General features: G+C 36.4%; 1 protein-coding gene across 1 annotated transcript in view; it reads left to right on the top strand.

The window, feature by feature from the left end:
* Positions 1-1,023: 1,023 nt before the first annotated feature.
* LOC106875269 (tectonin beta-propeller repeat-containing protein 1) overlaps positions 1,024-21,082 on the top strand; it is a 66,055-nt gene continuing 45,996 nt past the window's right edge. Inside the window, exons 1-2 of the mRNA XM_014923356.3 lie at positions 1,024-1,199; positions 17,741-17,996. Coding sequence (XP_014778842.1) covers positions 17,760-17,996 — 237 coding nt within the window. The 5' untranslated portion in view covers positions 1,024-1,199; positions 17,741-17,759. The remainder of the gene's footprint in view (positions 1,200-17,740; positions 17,997-21,082) is intronic.

Here is a 21,082-nt window from a genome sequence, read left to right on the forward strand (position 1 = left end):
CAAGTAAGGACATTTCTGTGATTAATTATTATCTTAATCTGTCTATATAATGTACGACTAACTCACAAAACCTCATCAACGAAATTAGGGATAAAATTGTATTGTTTGAAATTAAACTTTGAACAGGAATAAAAACGAAACATGAACGAAGTTGGCTGTACTGGACCTTCGTAACCTCTGTTGATAAAAAGAATACCGCTGAGACTTAAAAACACAAGATATAGCCTAAAGTAAAATATAGGTTTAATATCAAGTTTTAGGGAAAAACCGGTCCTTAATTTGTGTAGCCCTTTAATCCTTCTCTTGCTCTACACACGTACACAGTGAAATCCTGAAAGCACAAGTCATTCTGACTCACCTACACGACCTTAATCAGCTAAAATTTTCGTTATCTCGTGGATAGTGCGTTTACTTTTTTTTTAAAGATCACTGATAAATGAAATCTGGGATTTTGAAGTCAAAATATTTTATATAAGAACATAAACATACAACAATATTTCGAAATATCTGAAACCAAATAAGAATTATAATGGATCTAATAAACAGGACAAAATTGAGAAAAATGAAGGTTTGAACAAATAATTCACCACAATAAAAAGAAGAGGCAACACAAGGAAGCAGGAAATAAATGTTACAACCCCCACGTGAATAGTTGAATGATAATATTGTATTGTTGGTAGACTGATGTCATCTCTTTACCATTTGTTTGCGCCCCTCTTGTGTTTCCTTAGTTCATTTACTGTCTCTAACTGCAGAGACTACTACCACTGTTGCCATCTGCCACATCTCAGCTGCTGCAAATAGTGTTGTTGCTACCACCACAAGTACCACTCTCGTTCACCAACAGACACTGCTACCATTGCTATATTCTCTCTCTTTCTCCCTCCCATCACATTAGCAATTAAAATCTACATTTTCTCTACCCACCCTGACGAAAAGTGGTTTACAACTGTACTATCAGTGCTATCATAGCTACAACACGCATACTCATACACACATAGATACATGTACACATACATAGTTATTGTAGTGTGTATACAATAGAGGAGTTGGTGTAGAGACACATTTTACGTCTATCTATATTCACCTGTTTTAAAATTTTCTCTTTGGAATTATTAAATGTGGACACATCAGTTTTATTAAAGATTCCAGTTGCTTCAAATATCAGAACATTGGGACACATTGACTGGGAGCAGTGGGTAAGTTTGTCGCTTCACAAATATTTATTTTCTCTCCGTATAAATATAAAAACAAATGTTTCTTTCGTTTTCATTTTTGTTTTCGCATCTTCCTATAAATAACACAACCGATCTCATTGTAGAGGATGAAGATGATTATGTTGTTGTTGGTGGGGGTATAATGATGACTGTCATCATCATCATTCTTATTACCGCGATGACTATTGCAAGTACTAATAATAATGATATAATGTTGATTGCTGTTATCTTCGTCATTGAATAACAGGACTTTAATAATAATAATAATCGTTTCTTTATGTGCCACAACAGTGACGAACGAGGGGACATTACAAGGACAAATAATGATGATGATTTCCTTATATGTTATTAGGATAGAAAAGAGCAAAGAAATGTATGTAAATTATTGAATATAAATAATAATTGTAATCGTGAAATAAAAACGAATTACCACCAAAGTATGCTCAAATCACTGCCATACCTCAGCCCCCTAATTGAATTACCACCTAGGTATTAGATCACTTCTATATATTGAATCTGGTATTCACTTCCAGTAACTTCAACTAATACCTAAAATATTAGAACACCTCCATGCCTTAGTCACCCTAACTGATTTACTACTTCGATATGATTAGATAAGCTGCATGCTTCAGTCTTCCTGGTTTACAGCCTAGGTATCATTAAGACTATCTCCTTATTCCGGATATCCTGATTTACCGCCCAGGCATGATTAAAACTTGTTGAATGTTTACTATATTTTTACTATGTGTAACAGTCCACATTTAATGTCTTTAAGATTCCCATATCTTAAGAGGAAAAAAGGGAATATTTTTAGATTCACCACTAATCTGACTGTCGTTATTTTTATACACAGTAACAGGTTGGTGGGGTAAAAATAAAATGTTTAACCTGAATTTTGTATGAATTAGTACAGCATTATTATGTCTGCCTAGTTTTAATAATCAAATTGGAAACAATAATCATCCACCGCAGATCAATACTGGCGTAAAGACACGTTCCTAAAAATTTAATTTTTTTTTGTCTTAGCCATTGCACCGTCCGCTAACTCTTTCTTTTTGCTAAAACACGTTTAATTAAATCAACCTTTCACATTCTCTTGTAACCAACTCTTTCAGATATGCACCTATAAATGCATCAACCTTTTCTTCTTATTGCACTCTTTATTCTAATCAACTTACACATATATAATCGCTAATTTTTGTCGTTAATTCCACTGTTTTGCAATCCATTTTTACGATGTCTGTCGGAATAAATGCTTTGCATTATTTCTTCCAATTCTTTACGTTCTGAATTCAAACCCTACTGAGGCCAAATTTATCTTCCGTTCTTTCAGGGCCGCTAAAACGAAGTACCAGTCAACTACAGGGAACTATGTAATCGACTAACCCCCTCCCCGCCTTGTGCTTAAATCATAAACAATTGTTATATTGTTAGAAATCAACATCATTATTAATTATATCTGCGTATATTGAACGTTTAAACACGGCTCCTCTTCTACTCTCAGCCATTACTTAAAATCGATTTTATACGTTTTTCTTTATAGGTCGTTATTTATTTATTCTTTCTTTGTCTGACTGTTCAGTAAATTCGACTGGTGATAGTTGTGTTTCAGTCACAGATATCAATAGAGAACAATCTCTTGTTATGTTCATTTACTACCTGCAATCACAATGGCAGTAGGAATATTTCTTACAACTTAATTCTTCAGTTTAATTTAGTAAAAGATAATACTTAATAACTAAGAGCATAAATAAAAAGATAATTCTTAATAACTAAAAACATAAATAAATAATTTGGTTTAGTTATTCAAGAAATGAAATCTTAGCCAATTTATATTAAAAGTGAAGCTGATTGAAACTTCTTCGGACCAAAGTCTAGTGCACTTGTAAAAATTTACCAATATCTCTTACTTCAGTAGTTAGGCTTCATATTGAATATATAACTTGCACCCCTATTATTGTCGTGTTGCTTGCTGTTGCAAACATTCTGACCATTGCTACAATAGGTTTTAAAAGGGTACTGTTTTCTTCCTCTGTCACGACTTTCTCATACGATGTGATAAAAGAAGCTACTATTTTCAAATTTCACAAATTGATTTTGTTGTTTTACTTATTCATTGTTATGAAATAATTATTTCATTTATATTGTCTGTAATATGTCATGTTCATATTTAAATATAAAAACATGTCGTAAAGGAAAAATTGGTCCTAACTCGACCAACATAATTGAAGAGAAAACAACTCCCTACTTAATTTTACATTCAGTCTTGTGTCTGGAAACAAATCAATAAACGGTAGCAATTTTCGTGATATTCTTTCTTTGGATAAGCTTATTATATCCTTCTAATGTCGATAATGCTACCAGCAGACATAGCACATGTAGGCTCTAACACTACCTGTATCATACATGCACACGCACCTCTATTTTATTAGCTGACAGGTTGGCAACTATAATAAAGTGAAAATAACAGAAAGGCGGTGGTGTCCGATTAACTCATTCCAGACTGAGAGTAAAGATGTTAATCGAGCCAATGGATGGTTTAATTCGTAACATCGGAAATTTCCCACTGCCTTATTAAAATTTTCGGTGAAGAACATTTTGTTATTGTCGAATAGAATTTGTAGCTTTATTGCCATATCTGATAATGAATCAAGCTCTTTTCTAACCAAACCCAAATTAACTTGCAAAGTGCTCATCCAATCATGATATATTAAAATATACTACAGCATGTTAATAGATGTATTATCAAGGCTCAGAGTGTTACAATAGTAGCAGACCACACCATTAGGTTACTGAGTCAACTGCATTCAAACCAAGTGTTAGGTTCGTGGTCGGACCCAATTTTCCACTTGATGTTTGTTGGCGAGAACCAGAAAGAAATAGTTATCATATTAGGATCTTAAGATCCTCAGATTCTGTCATGATGGAAAAATCTAAAGAAACCCGTGATATTGTGAAACGAACATAAATTTTATAAACTGTCTTTTGAAGGGAGTTAATTCAAATGTTTCTTCTGAAAGCATTTGCTATTTCAGCCAGGACACTAACTGGGCTGCTTTTGTTAAGGTGCTCACTGTCTGAAATAATGATCGTGGGGTAACAAACTAAGAATCAAAGAAACCAGGACTGTAACAAACAGTTAATTTTCTGGAAAAAAAAATATGCCGTAGCTAGAATCTGATCTCAATAAATAAATCCCCTTTTTTCTGAGAGATATATATTGTTTACTTGTTTAGATCATTAAATTGCGGTCATGCTGAGGCACCACCTTGAAGAATCGACCCCAGTACTTTTTTTTAAAGCCTGGTACTTATTTTATTGGTCTCTTTTGCCGAGCCTCTAAGTTATGGGGACGTAAACACACCGACTCCGTTTGTCAAGTGGTAGTAGTGGACAAACACAAAGACACACACACACATACGACAGGCTTCTTTCATTACTTATTTCGTTATTGCCCACAAGGGGCTAAACATAGAGGGGACAAACAAGGGCAGACAAAGGGATTAAGTCGATTACATCGACTCCAGTGCGTAACTGGTACTTTATTTATCGACCCCGAAAAGATGAAAGGCAAAGTTGACCTCGGCGGAATTTGAACTCAGAACGTAACAGCAGACGAAATACTGCTAAGCATTTCACCCGGAGCGCTAACGTTTCTGCCAGCTCGCTGCTTCTTTCTGTTTCTGCCTACCAAATCCACTCTCAAGGCTTTTTGGTCGACCCAAGGATATAGTAGAAAGCACTTGCCCAAAGTGCTACATAATGGGACTGAACCTGGAACCATGTGGTCAGGAAGCAAACTTTTTAACCACACAGCCATGCCTGTGCCTATATACTTTATTTTTGTAAAGATTTTTTTTTTCATATTACATTGGGTTAATTCAAATCTGTTTACTTTTGTTGTTGGCATTATGATCAACCACTCTGTACTTTTGAAGACTTGTGAAATACAGTTTCTCTTAAAAAGCAGGCAAGAGTTTGTGACAAAAAGAGCATCCATCTGTAAAATCCTGCTACAAATATGTTCTCATCTAACCCATATTAGTATAGGAAATAGGCATAGAAGATGAAAAATGAACTTTGACTTCTACTGTATGACGGCTTCTACTACTTGGAACTAGCAAGCTGTGTACCACTTTCTAAGCCTATCTCTTGTATTCATATTGTATCTTGGTTTTCAAAATACATTTAAACATTTCTCCTATTCCTTCATCCACAAAACTGTAGTCTTCTAGAACTCTTTCTCTGTTCTTTGTTTTCTATCAAACAGTAAAATAGTTCAAACTGAATATCAACCACATTTAGCTTATCAATCTAGGAGGGCCTATAAAGGTTATCAGTACCCTCTGTCTTTCTCTGACTAAATGATAGTAATGCAAGCTGTGTTAAGAAATATCATGAAAATTATATATGTTCTCTACCAATACAATTGTTTTAAATATGTCAACATCTGTTACATAAGACTTATTTCATCACAAACATCATCCTTCTTTTCTTCATCATCATCATCATCATCTAACGTCCGCTTTCCATGCTAGCATGGGTTGGACGATTTGACTGAGGACTGGTGAAACCCGATGGCTACACCGGCTCCAATCTGATTTGGCAGAGTTTCTACAGCTGGATGCCCTTCCTAATGCCAACCACTCCGAGAGTGTAGTGAGTGCTTTTACGTGCCACCGGCACAAAGGCCAGTCAGGCGGTACTGGCAACGGCCATGCTCAAAATGGTGTATTTTACGTGCCACCCACACAAGAGCCAGTCCAGCGGCACTGGCAACAATCTCGCTCGAAAGTCCTTACACATGCCACGGGCACAAGTGCCAGAAAGGCGACGCTGGGCGTTGGTGACTGTAATATTTGTTTTAAGAAACTGATTTTTTATGAATAGAAACAAACAATAAAATCAAATATGGCTTTATTTTGATGTGATTGCAGAGGAAACATTGATTGTAAGTTGTTAGATTATGCTTACTTCTTTATATGAGCTAGTCTGTGGTCACATTTCTCTATAGCTAAACTTGTGATGTCATATAATAATATATTTTTTATAAATGTGCCCCTTGTAAATATTCTTAAATATAGGGTGATAGATTTGTAGAATTATTACAGCATTGGACAAAATACCACATAGTAATTAACCCTTTAATATTTAAACCAGCCACATCTGACCAAAATATTCTACAAGTTTTATGATCAAATCAGCCATTTCTAGCCTCTCACACCAACACTACAATATCATTCTAAAAATTAACAGTAACCTCATAAAAATCTCCAAGCTACAAAGTAATACATGATTAATTCAAAACTAATGTGACTAAATGAGCATTGCTTTTGACAGAATAATGTAAATGCTAAAGGGTTAATTATTGTCCCTTACATTCTGAGTCAAATATCATTGAAGTCAACTTTGCCTATCACCTTTCTAGGGTTGATGTATTTAATTGTATGTTTTCCAAAAATTCTAATTCTTGTGCTCTCTAATCATAACTTTTGTGATGAGAGATATAAGTTTAAACAGAGGTGTGGGAATGAGGATCCATCTGAATGGTATAACAACTATAAATAGCAAATGTAACTTTAAATAACTGTTTCAAATTGTTGCACAAGGCTAGCAGTTTTAGGGAGAAGGGTTAGTCAATTACGTCAGCCTCAGTACTTGGCTAGTACTTTATTTTAGCAACTCTGGAAGGATGAAAGGCAAAGTTGACCTTGCGAGTTTTTGAACTCAGGATGTAAAGAACTGGAAGAAATACTGCTAAGCATTTTGTCCAGCACATCAATGATTCTACCTGCTCACTGCCTTAAATGTAGCTATAAATAATACAATAAGAAAAGTAACAGAAAAACAGATTCTTTATTTGGGGACATAAGAGACACAGTAGTCACGAAGTTAAGGTTTTATTTTATAAGTTAGCCTGGGGAAGAGGGGCAATGTACATGATCTTGGCAGATTCTCTTCAGATTGGTGAGATTGATGGAGTTGTTGTTCAGTTTGAACATCTGTAAGTTAATGTGAATATATATATATATAAAAAAAGCAATATGGTTGGAAAAAAAGGACTAGATAAAATTGTCAGATCTCGTTGAGTGTGTATGTTTGAGGCAGATAATTCAGCCTGCTAGTACAGAGAAGCTTGGCTACTAACCTCAAATACAGAATTTTAGACCATATATTTGGAAATTAAAATCTGACCACATCCACTGTCTTGTGCCCCTTGATCTGGTGTACATAGATTCTCCATTCCTTACTTCATAGTTGAGTGGTTAGGATTAGCATTAAGAAAGACCTGCTCCATCTGTAAAGATGCTCTTACATTCAGTACATTCATGTTCAAGACAAACATTAACTGCTTCAATCTCACTGTGACAGAAAACCCAAAAAAGCCACTGACACAGCCTCTTCTTTTTAGACGAAACCAATAAAAAGGAAAACCATCCGATATAGGCAAACATAGAAAAACGGATTGTAAAAATGGATAAGAAAACACTTTCAGCTAAGAATAGGACAACTGCGAATGTTGATAGAATCTATAATGTGATGCTGACATTTCTTCTCTCTGGCACATGATTAGATGTTGATTGAAATATTCATGAATATATGTTTGTATGTCAAGGTACACATATAGGTGCAGATTAATAGTTTACTTTATAAATGCATATCTATATGTTGAAAATATGTGTTTGTTAAGGTCAGCTGTTTTGTGTGTGTGTCTGTGTATATATCTATGTACACATATAAAATATATACATACACTATTAGATATATTATTTACATTATTTACATTTGACGGATATTCGTCTTCATCTTGTTTGTTGTTAACACAACGTTTCGGCTGATATACCCTCCAGCCTTCGTCAGGTGTCTTGGGGAAATTTCGAACCTGGGTTCTCATTCCTATCGATGTTACTATTATTATTATTATATTATTATTATTATATTATTATTATTATTATTATTACTATTATTATTACTATTATTAATCAGGTCGCTGCTGTGAATCGAACTCGGAACCTTGGGGTTAGTAGCCCGCGCTCTTAACCATTACGCCAGTATCCACCCTCCCAGTTGTCTGCACCTTGCTGTCAACTTGACAATGTGCATGTGAAATGATGCATCACTACACATGTTGATGCCCAGATCTCTTACTGTTTGTGGTTCTGGGATCGCAGTACCTCCAGGCCCTGTGTATGCCAGTTGGGAGGTACTTGTGGTCTTGTAGCGCAGTACTTGAAATTTTTTTGCATTGAACTGCATATTATTTTGTTCTGCCCACTCATATATTGCATTTAGGTCATTCTGCAGGCTTACAATATCATCAGGATTCTTTATTGCCTGAGATATCTTTGTGTCATCAGCATAGCTAGTGACAGTGGCTCTCCGAGTGACCGTGGGCATGTCCAGAAGGGCCACTATGAACAGTAGTGGCCCCAGAACAGTTCCTTGTGGAACACCGCTCAATATTTGTGTTTCCCTAGATAGTTCTCCATTGGCTGAAACTGTCTGACTTCTACCATTCAGGAAGTCATGCAGCCACTCTCCTAATTTACCAGCTATGCCAAGGTTTCGCAGCTTGTGACATATCAAGCCATGATCAACTTTGTCAAAGGCTTTTGCAAAGTCGAGATATATCACATCAACATTTGAATGGTCAAGTAGCTGCTTCAGGACCCAGTCATAATGCTGCAAGAGCTGTGTGAGGCAGCTTCTACCTGGACGGAAACCATGCTGGGTCTCATTCAGCAAGTCATTTTCTTCTAGGAACGCAATCAATCTCCTTCTGACAATTTGTTCGATGACTTTGCTAATATGTGAAGTCAGAGAGATGGGCCTGTAGTTCCCAGCCTCTGCTCTGCTTCCACCTTTATGGATAGGACATATGGTGCCTTCCTTCAGCTTTTTGGGAAGTTTACCATTTGCAAGGAAACTCTGGAAGAGTATCCGGAGTGGTCCTGCTAATTCTTGTTTACACGACTTTAAGAGGACAGCTGGGAAACCATTGGGGCCAGTTGCCGAATTTGAGCTCATTTCATTTATGGCAGCTATTACATCTTCCTCTTCAATGTCGATGTAGGTAATGGATGCAGTCTTTTTCTGCTGAGTGCTATTGTCAAAGAAATCAGCTGGGTTCTTTATCTGCATGTGACTCAGAGGAGAAGTGAAGACACTCTTGAATTGTGTACTGAGCACTTCACTTATCCATGTGGGATCTGCAGTCAGTGAGCCATTAGGCAGGAATAGGGGTCCTATCTTATACTGTACCGTAGCAGTCTCTTTTGCAAATCTATAGAAAGCCTTGGGGTTTGTTTTTATACTTTCTACTGCTCTCTTCTCCTTCTTTGCTCTCTCCTTTTCATGGGAGAGTTTAATTTTGTTTTCTATTTCTAACAGTGTTAGTTTTAATTTAGCCCTTTTCCTATCCTCCAGTTCTCTATTTAACTGGTTTGAGACCTTTGTTCTGTGTCTCATAAGGATTTTCCTGTCTCTAGGAATTCTATTGGCATGTTTGCTGGTCTTTCTATATGGCACGTATTTGGTGCATATGTCTTGTATGGTTGACATAAAATGACTTAGTTTGAGGTCATTGTCTTGTATAGAAAGGCTGTCATGCCAGTTTTGATTTCGAATCTCTCTGCGAATTGACTTCCAGTCCGCCCTGTGGAAATTCAGGTTGGATATTGCTTGAGTCCTCCTGGTGGGGTGGGTGTCAGTGGGTTGTCTAGGACCATACATAGTTAATTCTATAATGTTATGATCTGAGAGAGATGTGGGCGTTATTTTCACATTATGGATTAGGCTCACATTGTTTGTGAAGCAGAGATCTAAAATATTGCTTCCCCTGGTTGGTTGGAGTATCACTTGTTCCATGAACAGCATGTTGGATAGTTCTAGCAATGATTTTGCCTGGCTTTGTTCATGCAGTGACATCCCAGAGAGGATGTGACCTTCAGGCCATTTAACATTTGGGAGGTTAAAGTCGCCTAGGAAAAGTATATTGATGTGTTGGTCCAGATTTGTCAGGACCTCTTCTATGCGTCTGAGGCTGTCCTCAAATTTACCCTCCTGCTTTGCGGTATTTGGTGGACGGTATGTTGAGCATACAACTACATCAATTTGTTTTATGTGTACTATTAAAGTATCACATACAGAGTTTGAGTGTGATAGTAGTAGTAGGGGTGTGACATCTTCTCGGATGTACATTGCAACTCCCCCATGACTTCTATCCCTTCTGTCTGTTCGGAGTACGGCATACTCTGGTATATTTATCTCCGCATCTGCTATATTAGGTGTTAGATGCGTTTCGGTAAGCACCATGCATATTGCTTGATTGCATGTTACTAGGTCTTTCAAGTATAGGAACTTGTATATATATATATATATATATATATATATATATGTATGTATGTATATGTATGTATATATATGTATGTGTATGTATGTATATGTATGTATATATATGTATGTATATGTATGTATGTATATGTATGTATATATATGTATGTATATGTATGTATATATATGTATGTATATATGTATGTATATATATGTATGTATATATGTATGTATATGTATGTATATATGTATGTATATATATGTATATATGTATATATATATGTATATATATATATATATATATATATGTATATATATATGTATATATATATATATATATATATGTATATATATATGTATATATATATATATATATATATATATATATATATATATATATATATATATGTATGTATATTTATATATATGTAAATGTATATATATATAAGTCCAAATGCATTTGCAAGGCATTTGGACTTAGCATTAGCCTGGACAAGACTGTTGTAATGTTCCAGCTTGCACCAGGAAATCCATATGTGAAACTAACTATCTTGGTTGAAGGAACAGTTCTGAAGGCAGTAGACAAATTTGTCTACCTGGGCAGCACACTCAGCCGTTCTTCCTCCCTGGATGAGGAAATATCTTTCAGGTTGCAAAAAGCAACTAATTCCTTCCGGTCTCTTCAGTCTTGTGTCTGGTCCCAGCATGGTACAGCAAGGCAAACAAAAGTTGCTGTGTACCATGCATGTGTACTGACATCGCTCCTCTACTCATGTGAGACATGGACTCTGTACAAACGTCAGGTAAGGGTCCTTGAACGCTTTCATCAGAGATGTCTCAGACACATTCTCAATGTTGGCTGGACCTCAAAAATTCCAGACACACAGGTCCTGAGGACAGCTGATATCTTGAGTATTGAGGCAATGGTGCACAAGCAATGGTTACATTGGACTGGACACCTTATTAGAATAAAGGATAGCAGGATTCCTAAGCAGATGCTATATGGAGAACTTGTGAATGGAAGGAGACTCCGGCAGAAACCAAGGCTGCAATTTAAGAACTGTGATAATTTGTAAGAAATTTTTTGTGTTGGAAAAACCAATCCTAACCATGTACAAGTTGATAATAGAGTAATACCTAGAATTCTTTGGAAAATTCCTAATAATAGCTTCCTGAAACTGTAAAGGAAGATTAGATTTAATTTGCCTCCCATAAGGAATAATCAACCAAATAATTTTACTATTAGTTGCCTTATTCTTAGTGTAACTATCTTTAAAAGACATTGATATACCTTTAGAATGAAAAAAGGGGGTTAAATAAAGGTTATCTCCTTTCATGTTTGCTGTTGGCGTATAAATTAAAATTGATATCGTTTATATCCTTACAACTAGATTTCATGTCTCCATTAGTAAAGATAGAATAAGATTGAATGGAATTAATGTAGGTAACTTTCTCTAGCCTTATTGAAACATGTGTTGGAAGTAAAAGAATTTGAATAACACCTGTGTTTAACTCCATTTATTTATTTATTTATATATTATACAAAATATTTCACATAAACCTGGAGTTTCTACCTTTAAAAACAAGGTGTTACACCCTTTTTACTTGTGTGATTTTTTGCTACCCTGGTAACTGTTTATCTATTGTTTCCTTGTTAATTGTAAACAAGGGAAAAATACACACATCTATTTATATGTATGTATATATATATATGTATATGTGTGTGTATATATATATATATGCCGGTGCTATAAAAACACAGCGCAACCAGCAATCACAAACATCACGTGGAGATGCGCTTGACTAAAACTGGAACAATGTTCTTAAATAGCACCCACCCTATATCCCCTTACAAGAAGACCAACGCAACAACTAAAACGTAAGGCTCTATTTACCTATCACCACTATTACACCCAATAATTACTTCTCCTACATTTCGCACACCACAAACTTTGAATATACCCTTTAACACTCTGAAGAGATCGGCCAAACTACTGGCTGGATCGAAACGTGCGTAAGTGACAATGACATAATATACAAAATGACTCATTACATAACCTAAACCTCCACACTGACTCATTTCACAAGCTCCACATAATAAAACAACGGCTATCTAGTCCAACGAAAATTCTTTTTCTTGTATTTGTTGCTCCATTTTCCAAGTAAATATATATATATATATATATATATATATATATATATATATATATATATATATATATATATATATATATATACATATATTTATATATGTATATATCTACTTCCGGTTTCGTTGTGGAAAGACGTGCTTTTTCATTCTCCTGAAACAACCAATAGAGTTTGCCTTACACCTACCTCTTTCCCTCTCTCTTCCATATCTTACTCTTTTTCTCATCTCTAACCCTCCCTTTCATATCTTCTTCTTTTCTCACTTCTCTTTCCCTTCCTTTGTCTCTCTCAACATCTACCTCTCCCCCTGTCACCTCACCCTCTCCCTCATATATTTTTCATTTCCCTCTCTTCTCACTCTGTTTCTCCTTTCCCTCACATCCTTCATCCTTTCCTGTCTCTCCCTCACTCTGTCTCCCTTTCTCTTCCCATCCTCTCCCTCCCTCTGTCTCTCTTTCTCTCCCCCTCCTCTACCTCCCTCTGTCTTGCTAACACCCTACATCCTTCTCTTTCCTTCATATCACCTTCTCTCTTCCCTTCATAGCACCTCTCTCTTTCCTTCATATTTCCCTCTCTCTTTCCCTATTCCCCTCTCTTTCTCTTCCCCTCCTTTCCCTCACTCTGTTTCTCTTTCTCTCCCCCTCCTCTACCTCCCTCTGTCTTGCTAACACCCCACACCCCTCTCTTTCCTTCATATCACCTCTCTCTTTCCTTCATATTTCCCTCTCTCTTTCCCTACTCCCCTCTCTGTGTTTCTTCTTTTCTACCCCACCTCTATCTCTCACTTCCTCTCTATCCTCTACTTTCTCCTCTGGGCTTAATAAACAAAGATGACACCAAAGTGGGAGAAGATAAGAATTGAATCTTCTGTTGCGAGTATGGATTATTGCTAGCGGCGATCTACCAAACAACATCATCACTGCTGCACTGGAAAACAATGGTTTTTGTAGAACCATTGATGAGATAGAGCGGAAGAAAAATGAATTCATCCAATCCTATATGCTTATCTGACCATACATTGACACCCTGGATGTCATAATGGAAAAGTATTGTGGCAAGTTTAATAACGATAGAGAAAAAGAAAAGGAAACAAAACTCGGAAGTCTCTTTGATCCAGTGGTTCCTCAAAAGAATGGGTCTCCCACCCCTGTGAATGACTAGGTAGAAAAGAATAGGAGAGCCAAGGAAGCAGCAACTAGAAGCCCCTCTGTGCCAGTGGTCCAACAAATGAATGGAGCGCTCACCCCAGTGGACAACCTGAAGAAAAAAGTTCCAACCACAAGAAAAGGGAGGACAGAACACGAACACAGACATAAAGAAGGAAAGGAAGAAAAAGGAAAAGGCAAAAATGAAACAACCAAAGCCGAAACCCCAGCCCACCAAACAAAAAACATAAAAACCCATGGAGGATCCAATGCAATCCAAAACCCTACACGAAAGAAGAAATTTGGAAGGCACTCAAGGACCTGCAGATTTTACCTGCAAGGCAAATATTGGCAGAAGATTTTGTATCTATGTGCCTTGCCTGTGAGGACCCTAGCTGAAGCTCCTCTCCATCTTACCTCTTGTATGCAGCATACATCGACACGTCTCCTTTCAAGCATCTCTACAATCTCACTAGACTTACCTTTTAGTGTGCCTACATTGACTGTGCCAACTCTGAAAACTGGCAAAGGAATGTGGGGTGAAGCTTGGGGAGGAGAGATGTTATTCAGTGCCTGAAAAGAAGAGGGAGGTTGCCGTGTTCATTTTTTAGGCATGCTTCATCTGTTCTCACTTGCGACCTGACATCATTCAAACATTCAAGTGTGTTAGGATTAAGATCGTAGCCCTACTAGAGGTAGGATTAGGTGTTTTAGGTGTTAGCGACATTGTGAGTATAAGCATTATGGTCATTGTAAGAGGCAGAGCTGATTTCAGACACAGAGAGAGGAAGCAAGTTTGTCCATACATACACACGAGCATGCACACACATACACACAAGCATGCACACACACACACACACACATACAGGCAATCAAGCACACATGTACAGCCTGTTAGCTGTCACCTTCAATTGAGATGTGCATGGAAAATTACTGGGTATGCATGATACCTGAAGGTCTAATCTATCATTAATCAGGTTGCCCTGATCTTTGTACTTTAAAATTTCACATGTTTCCTTAGAGCACAGCTCACACCCATATCTACTATTTCTATAAGGCTGTGCTTTTCTTATTATTTCCCATTTAAGGCTAAGATGGTGGGAGGGGGCGGTTTAGGCAGTTGGCACCAATTACTAGATAGAATAGAGTAACAATGAGTTTGCATATGTGCTGTGAAGACATAAAGAAGGAAATAAAAGATTGGAGATAATAAAAGTAAAAAAAAAATAAAAGTATATACTAAAACACATACTACAAGAGATTATAATTTTATTTTATACTTATCAAGAAACTATTGGATGAACCAATGTACATGTCTCCATACGTACACACACATATATACACACACATATACAAACATTTATACATATATATTTATATACATACAAACACACATACATATGAACACATACATTCATATATATACACACACACACACACACGCACATCATCATCATCATCATCATTTGGCATCTGTTTTCCATGCTGGCATGGATTAGACAGTTTGACTGAAACTGGTAAGCTGGAGGGCTACACCAGGTTCCAATCTGATTTGGCATGACTGTTACAGCTGGATGCCCTTTCTAACACCAACCACTCCAAGAGTATAATGGGTGCTTTTTACATGTCACTGGCACGGGTGCCAGTTATGTGACACTGGCATCAGCCACAGCTACAATTTCACTCGGCTTGATGGGTCTTCTCAAGCATGACATAACACCAAAGGTCTCGGTCACTTATCATTGCCTCTGTGAGGTCCAATGTTTGAGTGTGCTTTTTACATGCCACTGGCATGGGTACCAGTTACATGACACTGGCATCGGCCACAACTATGATTTCATTTGGCTTGACAGGTGTTTTCAAGCACAGCATACTACCAAAATACTCAGTCATTTTACATTTCCTCTGTGAGGCCCTACGTTCAACAATTATGCTTAACCATATATATATATATATATATGCGAAAACCTGTTGAGGCAAGTGAATTTGTAATTTGAAATTTGAAATCTGAGATCGAAATCGAACCGAATCCAGCGAGTGGCACCCATGCCAACCTCTACTTCATTGAACACTAAACTCTGCTTGCGAAGACCTGTTGGGGCAAGTGAAATCGGAATCGAAATCGTAAGTGAACCATACTCGATGACTGGCACCTGCACCAGTGGAGCACTAACAGCACTGTCCGAGCATGTTTATTGCCAGAGCAGCTGTCAAGCTTCCGTGCTAGTGACCCGTAAATAGCACCATTTGAGTATAATCGTTACCAGAGTCACCTTCTAGCACTTGTGGTGGTGGCATGTTAGAAAATCATTTGAGCGAGGTCGTTGCCAGTGCTGCTGGACTGGCTCCCGTGCAGGTGGCACGTAAGAAACACCTTTTTGAGCGTGGCCGTTGCCAGTACCGTGTGACTGGCCCTCATGCCGGTGGCATGTAAAAGCACCCACTACACTCTCGGAGTGGTTGGTGTTAGGAAGGGCATCCAGCTGTAGAAACTCTGGTGCAACCTTCTGGTTTGCCAGTCCTCAGTCAAATCGTCCAACCCATGCTAGCATGGAAAGCGGACGTTAAACGATGATGATGATATGTACACAATCTTACATATATATTTTTACCTATACATACATGTGCACATACATGTATATATATTTACTTATATATACATTTATTGGCTCATCCCATAAATAATATGTTTTTTTTTTTTATACAAAATAAAGTTCTTTTTTAATCTAAAATATACTCTCTTTCATTTTCTACAATGCTCTTCCATCTATCTGGTAGACTTGCAGGGCCCCTCTTCCAAAATTCACTTGTCTGTGATGAAAAATACTCCTCCAGTATTGTTCTGACCTTGTCTACAGAATTCATATTTTCTCTGTCCAAATGATTTTGAAGACTGAAGAATAAATGATAATCAGATGGGGCAATGTCTGGTGAATATGGTGGGTGGGGCATTGTTTCTCATTCAAACTGTTGCAGCCTTTGAAATGTTATCCTCACTGTATGTGGTCAAGCATTATTCTGATGGAAGAACACCAAAGATAGTCGTTTTTCTTCTAGCACTGACTTAAGCTGTTCAAGCTGCTCGCACGAGATCGCCTCTGTTATCATTTGGTTTGGGTTTAAAAGTTCAAAGTGGACTATCCCACCAAACAGATAACACCTTATGTGGGTGAAGACCTTCTTTAGCCTGGGGTGCCAGTGTTTCTCCTTTCCCTACCACTGTCTTTGGTGCTTGACATTTTTATAGAGAATCCATTTCTCATCACCAGTCACTATTCAGTCCCAAAAAGGTTAACTTGTGAGACTTGACAGCAAAGAAGAGCACACACTCACTCTCTGCATGTAATTAGTCTTGGAAAGTTTGTAAAGAATCCATTGACCTAATTTGCTGACTTTTCTGATGACAAATCCAGCTAGTTCCTCAACGGTTATGATGGAATTTTGTTCCACCAGGGTTTGCAGGACGTCCTCTTCAAGCTCTACAGATCTTTCAGGACAAGGCTCATCTTCTAGACTGTAGTTTCCAGCTCGGAATTTCTGGAACCACCATTGATACTGGCTTACACTTATTGTCTGATCCCCTTATACTGCATTAATATTTCTCACACTTTCCTTTGTGTTGTTGCCTTTATTGAACTCATAAAACAAAATATGTTGAATATGCTACTTTTTCACTTCCATTATAGCTTTGAAAAAATAATTGTTAAAATCGAACAGCACTCTTCAAAACTTGCACTAAGAATAAGCACAAGGTAAAATTACTACCTGCTTTTATAGCAAGTTGATGCAGGTAGTTTATACTGTTCTCCTCTGACTTTTAGTTTATGCAACTGAAAAAATTGCATTATTTATAGGATGACCCAATATATGTAATGTATTCTGATTGTGTTACAGGATCAATGGGAAGTAGCCAATGCTTGGGTCACCACTCTGGCTGGTCAGCTGGGATGGCAATGTGTTCACACTCTTCACAAAAGCCAAGTATGTACAACAAGTTAATAAATCAAGTTCTGAGTATACATCACACTTCAAGAGAATCTCTGCCACACCGGACTGTGCCTGGGGCTTGAGCTGTTACCACCAGATCTACGTTTATGTTTACCCATTAGAAATACCAATTCGAATACAAGATAAAACGTATGAAAATGAGGTATGTATATTCATTCATATCCTGGTGGAACTTTTTCTTCTTAAATATCCTAAGTTTAAATTTATTATTGTCCGAAGATACCATATAAAATATGATCTTCTCCTTTTCTTTATATACTTTTGCTAATGATTACTCGATACAATTTACATCTCTCATTTTTTTTTCTTTCTTTTTGGTTTAATTACTTAGTCACAGGAGAAAAAGCTGGACCTGTAGCTCCTTTTAGAGCCAATGAGATTAGTGAGAGGGGTGAGGAAGTTATCCTTAAACTTGAAACCTGGTGCAGATATTTCCAACAGTGTAGCCTTGATTACAAGGCACTTAAGGACCTGGTGATATTAAGCAGGATGATGGGTTAAGTCTACCACTTACAATGCCTTTGCAGTTTGATAAGGGTTTGGTTTCTTTAATTGTAATTTTGAAGTTACTAGTCAGAAGATACCATAAAAAGAAAACAACCACTCCCTTTCCTTTTATAATTCCTTATCCTTTTACAAATGATTGATAATGCAATTGACATTGTTCACTTGCACTACCTTCTTCCTGTTTAGGTAGGTTTTATTTTCTTCTCTGACCTGAAGTTATCAGATCCTGAAGATCCTGTACAAAATATGGTACTCTTTTGTAGCTCTTTAGTCTTTTATAAATAGTTGATGATGCACTTGGTATCTTCTTCATATTCTGGTTTTGTTTTCTTCTCTTTTCCTAAGTTCAAAGTCTGAAAATTCCATAAAATAGTCTGAAATATAGTCTGAAAATTCCATCAAAAAATATGACTTGCCCCACCTCAACTCCGTTTTTTAACTCTTTATCCTTTTATACAAATGATTGGTTGTAATAAATGACACTTCTCTATTGAACGCCTTCTTCATATTCTAGCATTTGAAATTGAATCTCTATTTATACCTTTACAAATAACAATTAAAGAAAGACTTGGCAAGAGAATTTGCAAATGTTGTTGCTAGGAATGTTGTAGAAGTGATTCAATTTTCACTGTGGTACAGTGAAGAAAGCATTCTTAAGATTCTTCCTCGCATTCTAGCAACACATTCAGTCTTACAATACTACACCCTTCTTACTCATAAACAACAAATGAGTTTGAACCAATAGGGGAGCCTCTTTGTTGACAGTTGACCTGGCAGAAATAACAGTCAAAGTTCCTTGACCAACAAAGTAGGGAGGTGCTCTATGTTATTATTTGACTTGCTAGAAATAGCAGCCAAAGGTGATGGTAGGGGTTCTGTTTCCATAAAGACTCCCTTGTTGATCCAGAAATATCATCCAATTTTGATGGGCCAATGAAAGATACTTTATGTGGACACTGGCCCTTCTTGAAATGGCAGCCAAATTTCAAAGCCAATGAAGTGACTTTTTTCCTGTCACGCAATTGATTGAACTAGCAGTGAAAGGACAAGGAGTTAAAATCTGTAAAACTTGTTTACTGTTCAACCAGCATGTGACTGTGATGTATTGTATGTAAGATATTGTCTGCTTTGTGCACATGTGTGTGAATGTGTCTGTATATGCTATATGTGTGTATGTTGTCTGTATGTTGACTTGTGTTGTGTGATGTGTCTCATCTTGGAGACTTCCACAAAACATTAAAGTTTTGTGCAAGCCTCCAAGATGAACTTCCCTCTCTTATCAGCCCTGTGTATGAATATATGAAAGATATAAATAGATAGAGAGAGAAAGCAGGAGGAGAGTGAGAGTGTATTGTGCTGTATCTTATCTTTACTACAATAGTGAATATATATTTTTATCATCTAAATTCCAGTGATGGCGCATTGTTTTTTTTTTTTTTTTTGGTTAAATATTGACTCATTTTATTGTAGGAATTTAGAGAATAGTTATAAATAAACACAAAAAATTCCATTCATAGATATACTTTCAAATTAAAACATCTTAAAATGTAATAATAAAACTAACAGCAATTTAATGGGTAACAAAACATTTGCCAATTCTTTATTCAAATGGTTCTCATATATTTTATAATTGATTTTGTAACAACATTCCAGTTTTGTATTCTTTCCAGCAATTGCCAAAATTGGTGGCATTGGCAGCTAATTCTGATTTTATTTAGACAATTGGTATGGTGTGTGGCTGGAGATATGAGATTTCAAAATAATAAATATATAGCAGCAGTCATACAAGATGCCAGCTGATCAAATAGTTGGTGTGGTGTATATGTAGAAATAGATTCTGCTGAAGATAAAACCAATAAGTCATATTTTATTTACATGATAGCAAGGAAATAGTAAAATATGGTAATCTTTTATAAAGATAATTTCATAAATGATCAACAGTTTTTATACTAATTAATCAGACCATCATTTTAAAAACAAATAATAATTAATTGCTGTATTGTTTCTAATTTTGCTTTTGTAGTAATAATTTATCTAATTCTAGATTTTGTGGGTATTGAATCTCAAACCTCAATTATAGAATGAAATTTTTTTGTCTTTTCATTTATGAATGAGGCATTAATAGTATGTGGTAGGGTATGTTGTGCCTGTGTATATATTGGTGTACATTCTCTGTGAGTGTGTTGTGTTTGTATGCATTTGCATATGTGTGAATAATATACTGTCAGCTAGTGATAAGATTATATTGTCATCTGTTGTTGTGTAATGTATACTGTCATCTAGTGGTGCATAATATATACTTTCAGTTAACGAATTATATATGTGTGTGTGTGTGTGTGTGTGTGTGTGTGTGTGTGTGTGAGCATATATTACATTACATATCATTAGTCATCTGGTGATATGTTATATATACTGTCATATATAATGTTGTTGTTTCGCCAGTTTGGATTCAATTGAACAGTCTTACGATAAAAAGATTTCAAGTTGTGTCCATCCTTTTATTTTAAGAGTAAGAATTTGCTTTTATTTTTGCAAGACAAGTGCTTGCATAGAAGCTCAGTTGTAGGCTTTTCATGTGGTGCATTTATAGTATAAACCTTATTTTGACTAATAATTTCAAACTATTGTATGTTACCATGTCCCCTGTAGCAAGAATTTCTTAATCTTCTTGTATCAAATTGTTGATCTATCATTAAATACCAGTCTCTCTTTTACGGTTTT

The sequence above is a fragment of the Octopus bimaculoides genome, chromosome 2 (assembly GCF_046866305.1).
Source record: "Octopus bimaculoides isolate indiv1 chromosome 2, ASM4686630v1, whole genome shotgun sequence".
In the NCBI taxonomy this organism is placed as follows: domain Eukaryota; kingdom Metazoa; phylum Mollusca; class Cephalopoda; order Octopoda; family Octopodidae; genus Octopus; species Octopus bimaculoides.